The sequence below is a fragment of the Macrosteles quadrilineatus genome, unplaced genomic scaffold, assembly GCF_028750875.1.
Source record: "Macrosteles quadrilineatus isolate MER2022 unplaced genomic scaffold, UCM_ALF_1.0 Scaffold_8__2_contigs__length_117827958, whole genome shotgun sequence".
Classification (NCBI taxonomy): domain Eukaryota; kingdom Metazoa; phylum Arthropoda; class Insecta; order Hemiptera; family Cicadellidae; genus Macrosteles; species Macrosteles quadrilineatus.
In genome coordinates, this window is record NW_026542601.1 from 19,602,983 (window position 1) to 19,615,483 (window position 12,501).

Below are 12,501 nucleotides of genomic sequence, written 5' to 3' on the forward strand. Positions count from 1 at the left end.
CGGCCGGCAAACAGAAACAAGTGGCAACTGGCAACCAGCAGGGAGCAGATGAGGATGAGATGAGCAGAAATCGAGGCACCACTTGAAAGAAAGAGCCTGAACCACAGTCAACTACGAGATAAGCAAGCAAAGGCAATAGGGAAATGTGGAGCACTGATCATTGATTGATTAGGTCAAGATTGTAAAAATGATAAGGGAAAAAGAGATAGAACAAGTTGTTAATCTAGTGTCAGTGTAAATATCGATATATATTGAATAGTCAGCCGGTAACATTATAATTTTGAGATTTGAGAAACCATATAGACATACAGTCGTGAAAACAAAATAATATATTAAATCATATAACAACTAAATATAATAAAATGGGGGCTTGACTATTACAATAATACAGCTTAAGTCGCATATTTTGGTATCAAATGGAAACTTTTACAACACTCCACGTATTAGCTTTTTTATGGATTAAAATAGATTAAATAATTTAACCAGCGTGGGTCGCTGTCAAAAAAACATGGAGCCACCACGTCAACCACCTGCCACTGCCACCTCCAGCAACGGCATGAGAGGTCACGGGTTGTCTTATTCTCTCAGGTTGTCACCAAACACCAGCCACCTGAACCTCTGAATTAATCATGTTTCATGTTTGTTTGTGTGTGTATCCGTGAACACTAAAAATTGAGCAACTCATTCAAGAGTTCGCAAACTGGCAAGATCGGGACATAGGAACAAGGTATTTGTGGGTTTAGAAAATGTTTTTTAATAATAATCTTACCCATGGTGGAAGGAAAATACATGAAAGAAAACAAAATTGTGGATGGAAAGGTCCTGAAATGTCCAATTTATCATAATCATCGTGTAGGGCTAAAAAAGAAACAATTTTGTACAGTGAAGCCGTTGTTGTATGGACAATGATAGTATGTTTATTATAATCAAAGGGTACGGAAAAAGTAAGAATTTTGAAATAATATTAATTGAGCGGAGCGAGCGAAGCTCTTATACTACACTCCTGCTTTTTTATTACAAATACTCCTCCTGAACGGCTGAAGCGATCTGCATGAAATTTAACACAGTCATAGTAACCAACCATGGGAAGGTATAAATCTGAAACGGTACAAATCGGACCATAGGACTTTTCCCTACATGAATGCAAACTTTTGGAAATTTAACATGGGCCTTATGGGTTAATTGGTCGCCATGTCATTATTTGCGAGTAAACACTAAAAAGTAAACAAGAGCCTCAACATTAGTCAACAAATCTACCACATGATAAATACAGTACAAAAGAAAAAATTGGATAATACTAAAGAGCATATTATAGTATATTGTATGTAATACGAAATGATTAACAATCAGTTCTATATTGAGTGATTAAACTCCATGCCGTTTATATTTAATTGTAAAATGGTTCTGTTCTTTTTAACAACAATGAATAGTTAACTAATTAGGCCTAGTTGCTTGGAGAAGGAGAAGATAAAACGAGGTCATTAAAAAAACACTGCAACATAATTATACCAACAAAAATCACACCGCCCTTGATTTGCAAGAAGCTTTGTAAAAAATGTTCTTGTAGCTAAAAATACAAAATCGTTTTACGAAATGAAATCACAACCACGTGGTTTACAGGTAAGGTTTAAGACTAAATGGTGTAACTTAGACAATAAAATAGTTGTATTGATAAATTTTATTGCACAATAGGGAAATTTTGAAAGTGGTTGACGACAATTTCTTACTTTTAACTGTTAAAATAAAACTAGACCTAAGTTATAGGCCTATACTAAGTGAGGCTAACCCCAATCCCTCACAACAATAATACTGGTAAACAGTTATTGAGGTAATTGAATTGGTGAGTTTTATGAATGTTCAATGCAAATAAGTCTTCTGTACAAATAAATGATTCTTTTTTTAATAATGAAGAAAGAAGACATTGAAAAAAAAATAAAGAAAAGCAAATTCTACATACAATGGGTAATAATAATATAATAATAATCGTTATTGCCTTTTAATAATACAGGTATTGCTTAGGCCTACCATGATTCATTTGCAGTATCGAAATTATTGAGCGGAGTGAAGCGAAGCTCTTATACTACACTCACTGCCTTTGTTTTACAAATACAGGTCAGGCTCCACCTGACAGGCTTAAGCGATCTGCAGGAAATTTGGCACAGTCATGTAACCAACCATATGGGAAGGTATAAATCTGAAATGGTAATATTCGGACCACAGGACTTAAACCAATAATAAGGGTTGCCGGAATTAGGCTGATGCACCATATTGCGTTTGGAATCTGTAAATAACTTACAGCATTTTATGTGAGCAAGACGTGCAATTAATGTAGACTTTGAATATCTATCTGATTGGAACATGTTCAATTCCTATTTGCAGTCTACAAATAGGAATTCCACTAATGTGAACCAAATATAACACAATTCGTTGACTTGAACCCGACGTATCATTGACTTTGAATACTGCACATAGACAATAGACATCCCATATAAGTGAAGCAGAAGTAGGCCTAAGCCTACCATTGACTTCGGATACTGCAATTAGGCATTTTATTTATGTGAACAAAATAAATGGACCATTGATTTATTGAGGATACTGCAAGTAGACTATTCATTTACATTTACCATTGGGTTTGGATACTACAAGTAAACAATCCGTCTACGTGAACCATACGTACTATTGACTTTAGAATCTGTAAATAGGCATTCCATTTATGCGAACCAAATATATCATTGGCATTGGATACTGCAAGTAGACATTTAATTTATGAGAACCAGATGAAACATAGAATACGGTTCCTGCAAGTAGACGATTCATTCACTTAATCCTGACTTATGATTGACTTTGGATACCTCTGCAAATAGGCATTCTATTTAAAATGCAAAAAAATCATTGATATTGAATATGCTGGCTCCGCTCAATATTGCAAGCAGACAACTGCATTGTACACCTAGTTACTGTAATACAAATTCTCAATGATGATAGATCAATGGTCTACACACTCTACAAGATAGTATACTCTATGAGAATCATTCAACCTGCATTCAACCACACTCATTGTCAAAATTGGATTGGCTGTTTCGATTATCCAATCACATACAAACACATGCGTTCTTGTCTTCTGCAGACGCCACCGGACGAACTACAATTAATTGTTTACAGGTTTCTGATGTCTTTCAGTTTTAGTAACAGTAACAGTTAATAAAAATGAATTTCGCGTCAAGAGGTTGTTTTATGATTTTTAATTTATGCATATTAGTCTTACCAGCCTTATGTGGGTAAGTATTACAATCATGGTTTGTCTCAAATTACGTTTTAGCTAGTGGTAGGGTTAAATTTAGGTTAGATGTGTAATTGCACAGGCCTTCCTATTAATTTCATTATTCAATTTAAATTAAATTAAACTATTCAATGGTAAGGTTTAATATGACTTCTTTATGTCAATATAAGTGGAACCGTACGTCAAAATGGTGGAACCGTTGATAATAATAAATAAATAAAGTGTCTATGGATCAACAATCAAAGGTAAACTTATGATTCCAAGAACATAACTGATTGCCTATCGCCTAATTTTAACCAAAAACAATTTTTCCAAAGCTGATAAGGGCCTATTCAGGTCTTGTGTTTTTTAGTCAATAAAAAGTGGTCAATATAATGGCAATAAGACAAATAGGCCTACATTGTATGTGAAAATGTCAAAAGGGTAAGTTATAAACTTAAGGGTAGACTTCTGTATCTTTTGGCACAAATAACTGAATGAAAATATCCTATCAATCGATATATCTATTATTCAATATATCATTTGGTTATTTAGGTAAGGTTAACCTAACCTAACTAACCAAACGATACATCAAATGAAATAATCGAATAATCAATATTTTCATTCGGTTGTTTGTTTCAACAGCTTACGGAAGTTTACCCAAACTAAATGCTGGTTCACATTAGTCAAGAATGAATAGCATAAGCTGCAATAGAAATAATCAACAAAAATATTTAGATGAGGATAGCAACAAGAGAACAATAGAAACAAAATTCGTCTAGACCCCAGCGATCAGTGTGGACGTACATGAACTAGACACGAAAAACAAGCTTCAAAATTTACTGTGGGATGAGGAGTCTACCGGCACTTGTGTTGCTTAGTCTATGCTGTTACTATTTACTCTTACTCTTGCTCGTCTTCTCCCGTATTCTTGAAGACCAGGGAATCGTCAGGTTTCCTTGTTGATCATTTACTTAAGTAAGGTAAGGTTGAGTAAGGTAAATGTATTGAGTAATGAACTCAACTCATTTATTATCTTATTGAAGCCTAAGTTAGAACAACATTTTATTAGTAAATTTAATACCTTTTCGTAAACTATGTTCCTAATTAAAACTAGACCTATATGTAACTTACCTATATTTACAAATTTCAGACGTGACTTCTACAATATACTCAATGTGCCACGCCATGCAACCAAAAACCAAATTAAGAAAGCCTATCGTCTGCTTGCTCAAAAAATGCACCCAGACAAAAACAAAGAAGATCCCAAAGCTTCAGAAAAATTCAGTAATATAAATGATGCTTATTCAATACTTTCAAACGAAGAGAAAAGAGAAATGTATGACAGATGTGGAGAAGAATGTGTGATGAAAGACACTGGTGGAATGGGCGGAGGGGGTAAGTTTCTTTTTTATCGTTGGTTTACACTTAGTGCTGTATCTGTGTGGTGAACATTGAAAACATCTCAACGATTAGTTTAGGCCTACAAGTAATTTGACTCAGTCTTAACATTTTCCTCCAACACAGTAGGCTAACTTCTGCATATTCAGTGTGTGCCAAGAGAATATAAAGGCTCCATGGTATAATTGTGGAGAGATCAAGAGCAGCTAATGGGATTTCCTTAATAGTTTGATCCCTCCTTGTGGAGAGAGATACAACTTCGGACTAGTAACAGCATGCACAAGGCGATACTACTGTCCCTGTCCCCCGGCTACTGGTATTGGATGACGCTAAGTTACCCAATAGTTAGTTTTCCCCCTAATCAAAAACCAATTTATGTGAGTTTTTATCAAAATAAGTAGGCCTAATAAACCTTTATCAAAGAATTGTTAGCAATCCATCTATTGAATCAGAATTTAAATCAAAGTTAGAGATTACTAAAAATCACTACAGTAGACTCCCTCTTATCCGGACTCCACGGGACCGAGGCCAGTCCGGATAACAGTTTTTCCGGTTAAACCGATGTCCCCAAAAACTCGTTAAAACGGACTGTTTGCTGTGATATTCGACTTAAATTTAGGAGAGTATTGTATTCAGATACGTGATCCCTGGTCTCAATTCTTTCACACGAGAATAGTCGTTTCAGTACCGCTCACTTCCTGCCGATCTAGTACGGTTAAACCAATGAGTTGATAAAAATTGTCAGGTTAAAGAGATATCATTTCCGCCGAATGTAGTCCGGTTAAAAGGTGTCCGGATAAGAGGGAGTCTACTGTAGGCCTACTCATAACTTCCAAAAGAGGTTATGTCTTCTTTTATAACCTCTCATAGCCACTGATTGTGATGCAACGACTTATTGTCCCAACCACTCACCCATTGTTTAATCACATTGGTCTTAACAGCTGATAAGTTGACGTTCGAAGTATTACAATTTTCTCTCAAATCCTTGAACCTCATTGGTCCGTTACTCGTGTTGTAAAGTAAAACAACAATGCTGTCAAGTGAATTCTAAGAACTGAACTGAAACGGCTGGGCCTAGTTAAAAAATGGTCCTAGGTAAAATTAATAACAGAAGAACAAAACTTTAAAATAAAATGACAAATACGGTTCCAACGATTTCGATTAAAATTGAGTGTGTTATGGTTCTTTCAAATCTAAAAAAAGTTATATAGGCTAACCCCAATCGCCAAATGCTGTAAAAACAACTGTTAAAAAGTTATTGTAATTTGTGTGTTTTTATCCATAAAATATTGTAGCTACTCCTATTAATTGCTTACCCGTTACAAACCTTGTTAAAAAGCTAATGGGAGAATGTGTCGGTTTGCAAACGTTTATTTGTGCAAATTATAGTACATATAGTTGTCTAAGTAATTCGTCAAGAACACCATCGGTTTATAGAAGATATCGGATTACCAGAGCTGTTTATTCAAAATATCTAATACAATTTCTTTCAAAATATTTTACACCATCAAAAGAAATTTGAAAAGAATCTTTGCATATTATGTACTGTTTTAAATCGATTGATAGCCTCAACCCTTACAATGGATGAATTGTTTCAGATCCTTTTGCAAGTTTCTTTGGAGACTTTGGCTTCTTCGGAGGAGGTGGGCAAGAGTCTCGGGACACTCCTAAAGGAGCCACAATCACAATGGATCTCTGGGTCACTCTAGAAGAGCTTTATAACGGAAACTTCATAGAAGTAAGTTCAAATTGTCGCTGTTACTCTGCCCAATAATTTAAAACCAGGGGTCTCCAACCTACAGCTAGTTTGAGATATATTGATAAATAAAAAAATAATAAAAGCTAATTTTTACCTCTACAATCCACTTACTCAACATCAAGTATATGCAGTGGGAAACTACAATAAGAGGGGTGGGGGGGGTGTACACTTACCCCAGATCAAGGGGGAATTGTACACACCAAACATCATTTTACAAAATAATTCTGTAAAACACAAAAATCATAAACTAACAAATAAAAAAAACCACATATACAAAACATTCTAAAGAATAAGCTCAGCAAATTCGATTTGTATAGCACCTACATGTGTTTTTTAATCTGTGGTCAAAGTTTTACTATGTGATTTGGGGCGGACACTTACCCCACTTGACCTTACCAATTAAAGAACATCTTTACTGCAAGGTTTATTTTTGTATGTCCTTTTACATCCCACAATGTGCTGCTCTAGTTCGGATCTGTTTTAAACACATACTTCAGGCCAGGATTAGAAGGTTGCATTATCATATAACCCAATCGTGATTGGTGAGATTTGAATGCAGGACCTCGCTCTGCAAGTTGTAGTAATCATTTTGTGATGGGCTACAGATAACTCGCAACAAACCAGTGATGAGGCCGGCCAAGGGCACTCGCAAGTGTAACTGTCGTCAGGAGATGACCACTAGACAGCTGGGCCCTGGCAGGTTCCAGATGATGCAACAAACTGTATGCGACGAGTGTCCCAACGTCAAGTAAGTCCGTCTCAGTTTGATAACAGTTACAAATTATAAAACTAGCGGTAGGCCTACTTTGGTATTATCTGGAGGTCACTTATTTTAGATGGATTTTTTACCGGATACCAAAGAACATACTTTAATTGACTTACTGTCCAAATTTGACATGATTAAGACGGTGACACACTGTCAATCTTTTCCCCGATCAAGACCCCGAACCGAGCAGGAGAAGGGAGGTCGAAGGGAGCATGTTCGATAGTGTGCCAGGGGTCCGTACACCAATCCAGACGGCGAACCAGACATCAGGCCGAGCAGGGAGACGAGCAATCTGGAGTCGGTTTTTTTGGCAAAAGATCAAAGAAAAGATCGGTCTGATGTACTGATATGATATATATAGTGTGTCACGGTATATTTTTGCCCCATACGCCGTCACGAGCGCCGCACCAAGCGGCCGCCTGCGCTAGCGTTGATAGTTCTAACTTAATATGGCAATTAAACTCTTTAATTGGAAAAATAAATAAATGTTGGGTAATATTTTGCCGTTATATATTATGGACATTTATGTTGTAATTTTGTGGTTTGTTTGATAAAGGTTGAACATGTATTTTTATTTTACAAGTGAAACCTTTAAATCAATTATATCAATAATGTTAAATTTGATTTAAGTAATTGATGTTATAGGTACTTAGGTAGTCTAAATCCTTTCAAAATAATATAAACATTAATATTATTAATGTTTGTTTATCATTCTGCAAAAATGCATAAAGGCAATTAAAATGATCATTCTGTAACATGCTATTTCATATTAAATTACTGTTTTATTATTACTGCCTCCGCGCTCTCACACACTCTCTCCATCTAAACACCCTTTTGCCCCGCTCGGTAGAACACGTCTGGTCTTGGTCTTGTTCGGCAAAATGTTCGGATTGAAATTTTGCTGATATTTACCTCCCTTCTCCCTTCACCCTGCTCGGTTCGGGGTCTTGATCGGGGAAAAGATCAATAGTGTGTCACCGCCTTTACGATTAGCGGTCTTTGAGTTCTGCCTCCCAGAAGGCAGCGATATCCTTCAAGTAGGTATACAGTACGCTGCAGCGGTTATGTTAGGTTGGGTTATCATAAATATGCTTTGTAGGACTTTCCTCATTTTGTTATGAATCGAACAATACCAGATGAGTCATAATTCAGGACCCAGATACAGGCGTGTTGCAGGCGATGTGCGCGCTCAAGTCAACGACCTGACCTTGGCCTACTTTGAGGGGATTTGGCGGGTTAAAGTATATTTATAATACAAACCCCTACCCTACAAACATAAATTATGATAAACAAACCTAACATAACCGCCACAGCGTCCTGTATGAGGGTGTTCTCCGGATAATACCAAAGTACCACACCAAACTAGTTTTCAAAAGACTAATTATTTATGATTCATTTTGTGATCACTCTCTCTCACTGTTTCCATCAATGTTGGATTAAATAAAAATTTGGTAGACCTAGCTTTAGTCTTTTTGTACTTAGTGCAAGAGTGATGGGTCCCAGCAAAAAAATAACATGTAAAGGGGTTTAGACTCCATATTAAAAGAATTTATTGATTTGTACTAGGGATGGACGAGATTGGATTTTTAGTTCGAGACGAGACGAGATTTTTTATTTCTCATAAATTTTTGAGACGAGATCGAGACGGGATTTTCCTTCTCATACACAACGGGAAATGCACGTTCGGCATTATTACCTGATTTTGGAACATTGTTAGTTGACTGTTTGGATACAAAAATAATAATAATAGGAACAATTTTTCAAATCTTTTACTAAAAAACATCAGCATAAAAATATATATATTTATTACGCCTAACTAATTAAAAATGTTTACGATTAGGAAACATGGTGATGTCAGTTAGGATAGAGTTAAACTTGTCCTAAAATAAAATAAATCATTAAATAAAAGGAATAATTTGTATAAAATAGTTACTTGTTTTGGCTTTGTTTATAGTAGTAAAACATGCCTCACACTGCTTGCTTACACTTAACAAAACTTCTCTAATGATAATTTAAATAATTCAAGTAATATTTACATGTAGAATTAATTAAATAAGAACGCCTTCGCAAAGGAAACGCAACTACAACGCGCTCCTGTATTGCGGGTATTGCATTGACTGCAGGGGGTTTTAATATTTTTTCTCGTCTCAAAAAAATTTCGACCAAAAAGAAATCTTGTCTCGTATAGCGAGATTTAAAATTTTCCAAAAATTTGACACTTGACCATTCCTATTTTGCACTAAAATATCAACACAGATCGATTTTGACAACAATTATGTGATCTTTTTTGTTGATGTTAGATTGGTCAACGAGGAGCGGACACTGGAGATAGAGGTGGAGCCAGGCATGACAGATGGACAGGAGACGAAGTTTGTAGCCGAGGGAGAGCCTCACATAGACGGCGACCCTGGAGATCTGGTGTTAAGGATACGGACGATGCCACACAAAGTGTTTGAGAGGCGAGGTGACGACTTGTACACAAATGTGACACTTAGTCTGCAGGATGCCCTGACAGGCTTCTCTATGGAGATAGAACATCTTGACGGAAGGAAGGTCAGTAACAGCAATAGAAGACTACTTGTTTAATTTTGGGGTATAATATTGAAGGTTTTTGTTTTGCAAGATGATTGTGACTTGCAAAATGCATAGTTTAAATTAGAGATGAGAGCGTTGTGAAACGCTCTGGTAGTAATTTATAATATTTTAAATTCAATTAAATAATGAGTTCTTAAGTGTTTCAACGTAAACAAATAAAATGAGTTAGTGAAGTGGAGTGGTTTTCGATGCACACAAACTTATTCGTTTGTTTTCAGAAATAATTTTGTATTTGCATCAATATTGGTCTCCACCCAATTCAGTGCAAAAATTAGACTTTTGCAAAAACTTTTCTGTCACTTGGTAAAATCTGGTTCATATTACCTCCCTCTGTAGATGAGTCATGCCCAATGCTAACTTTTCCATTGAACAGTTACAGCAGAACCCTACTAATCGGACCTCAGCTACTCCGACTCCTTGTTTAATCCGACCGTGCCATTGCCTATCAGTGACAATGTTATCGTGCTAATATTGTGACTATTTGCCACGGTTGTGTTGAGATCATCATTGTCTCCTGGAATCACGGCAAAAGTCTTGTTTATCCCACGTGATCCCAGAAACACCGTTTTCATCATGGAAACATTCATCAACATCCTCCGCGATTGTGACACAATGTTGAACGTCTTCCATGGTCACAAGAACATAATCATTATCTTCCTCCTATTGTAGAAAAATTCTATGGAGAAATTCTTCACAAAAATTCCGTCTTTAACAGTTGCGGAAAATCCTGAACATCCCCTGTAGTTGTCTGGACATAATCACCGTCTTAATCAATGTCAGTTAACTTAATAAATTGATTATGGTAATTTACGGTAATATGCTCCTCACATAATCCAACCTAGGTAGACGGATAGGTGACGGATTAGCGGGGTTGTACTGTACTGGATTTGTTGATTTTTAAATAGCACCTAGCCTACAGTTCAACTTGTGATTTAAAAGTTGATTGTCAATTTGATGTTCTAAGATGCAGTAAAATATTTTTACTACCAAGAAGATAATGACAAAACTGTATAAATATGTTTTAATGGATTATATTTATTTAATAAACCTTTCTAATTTGTTAACATGATAAAAGAATAGTAGTAGTTTTGAAATTTGTACTCAGAATCCCATTTTGTGTGTGAGATAGATATTGCATTACTTTGTTCACTGGATTTCATTTTTACCATTTGTAACTATGTCCTCAAAAATGTCCAAGAAAGATTTCAGCATCTTGCATTTTGTAGAATAGAGTCACAAACTGTAAAAAATCATTAGCTTTTTAGGAATAAGTGTGCAATATTAATTCATCTGTCAATTTTGATATTACAATTAATATGCATGAATGAATGATTTATTCCATTAAATTTACATCATAGTACAAAGGTTTACAATTTTTACAATACCTATTAATTTTTACAAACATAAAGTAGTCAAGAAAACTGAAAGAAAAAAATAATAAAGTTGTAAACTTAATGTTGCACAATTTAAAAAACTAATCATAGTATATGCTATATGCTTTAGGTGCTGATTCAAAGAGACAAGATAACGTGGCCCGGAGCCAGAATCAGAAAGAAAGGAGAAGGGATGCCCAACTATGAGAACAATAACCTGCATGGAACTCTGTATATAACTTTTGACATCGAGTTCCCTAAAGTAGAACTGTCGACTGAGGATAAGGAAGGTAAGTTTATAATAATTTTTATCACCACTCTGAGAGAACCATTCATACTTGTTGTATTAACACTTTTTTTGTGTTTATATAATTAACTGTTGACAAATTGGTTGTGAAAATGTAGTATTACAGCATGATGTTGTACACAGCAATGTTCGGCCATGACTAATGATGTGTGATACAGGTCAATGTATCGATATGTATCGAAAAGGGATGTATCGATACGTGTATCGTATCTTCGTGTATAAATTTTTACCCGTATCGGATGAAATATCAAATGGTGGCAGGTAGGCCTACTGACTCATTATTATTAGTATAGGCCTAATATGGATAATGAGGGTACTTTCATTAGGTCTAATGAAGGCCCTAGTTTTGAGGTTATTTGCAAAACAGGAGAAAACACGTGTTTCATAAGTGTTTTTGAGGATGGTAGGGTAAAATATCAAATGTCTACTTCTACATTTGAGGGGAGGAAGCTGGGAGGAAAGGTATCTTAACAATTAAAATTATCTTAATAAATAAACAATACTACGATATTGGTTATAGGTGTATCGATACGGGCATATCGATACGCTCCCATGTATCGATACAAAATATAGATATTTTCTAGTCCTTGTATCGATGTTCGTATCGATACGCACAACACTAATGACAGGATAACTGTCTCTTACACTGAACATGTTGCAATCGTTCAAAACTTTAGTAGGTTTAGATATTTGATTGTTCACAATGGAAATATATAACATTTGTTTAAACTTTGTTTCAGCAATAAAGAAGATCCTGAACCAGAAGTCTGTCAGTTCAGTGTACAACGGGCTTGGAGGTTTTTGAAGAGCCCAGGTTGAGTTCAGCTTGTCAGTAGTGGTACTGTTACTACAATACAAGCTACAAGGAAGCAACAGGCTGATCCCAATACATTTGGCTGTGTTAACGAGTAACATTTAGTTCTTCAAACTGAAGTGTGTTTTGTTCATATCGCAAGTTTTCAAACCAGTGTTTAGTTTGTACATAGGTCCTGTCTGACAGTGTTTTTCCTACCGTGTAATAAAATATGTTGTGTTATTTAA

At 35.6% G+C, this 12,501-nt stretch overlaps 1 protein-coding gene across 1 annotated transcript; it reads left to right on the top strand.

Annotated features, from left to right (window-relative positions):
* Positions 1–3,162: 3,162 nt before the first annotated feature.
* LOC128999860 (dnaJ homolog shv) lies at positions 3,163–12,501 on the top strand. The gene is made up of 7 exons (XM_054426581.1): positions 3,163–3,278; positions 4,413–4,657; positions 6,259–6,398; positions 7,025–7,167; positions 9,486–9,738; positions 11,284–11,443; positions 12,201–12,501. The coding sequence occupies exons 1-7, from the start codon at positions 3,208–3,210 to the stop codon at positions 12,263–12,265; spliced, it is 1,077 nt and encodes a 358-aa protein (XP_054282556.1). The 5' UTR covers positions 3,163–3,207; the 3' UTR covers positions 12,266–12,501.

Excerpts from the sequence above, each read along its gene's own strand:
- LOC128999860 (XM_054426581.1), top strand. The coding sequence starts at position 3,208 with ATGAATTTCGCGTCAAGAGGTTGTTTTATGATTTTTAATTTATGCATA. Across the intron at positions 4,658-6,258 it reads TGGTGGAATGGGCGGAGGGG|ATCCTTTTGCAAGTTTCTTT; the intron begins GTAAGTTTCTTT and ends GAATTGTTTCAG. Across the intron at positions 6,399-7,024 it reads ATAACGGAAACTTCATAGAA|ATAACTCGCAACAAACCAGT; the intron begins GTAAGTTCAAAT and ends GATGGGCTACAG.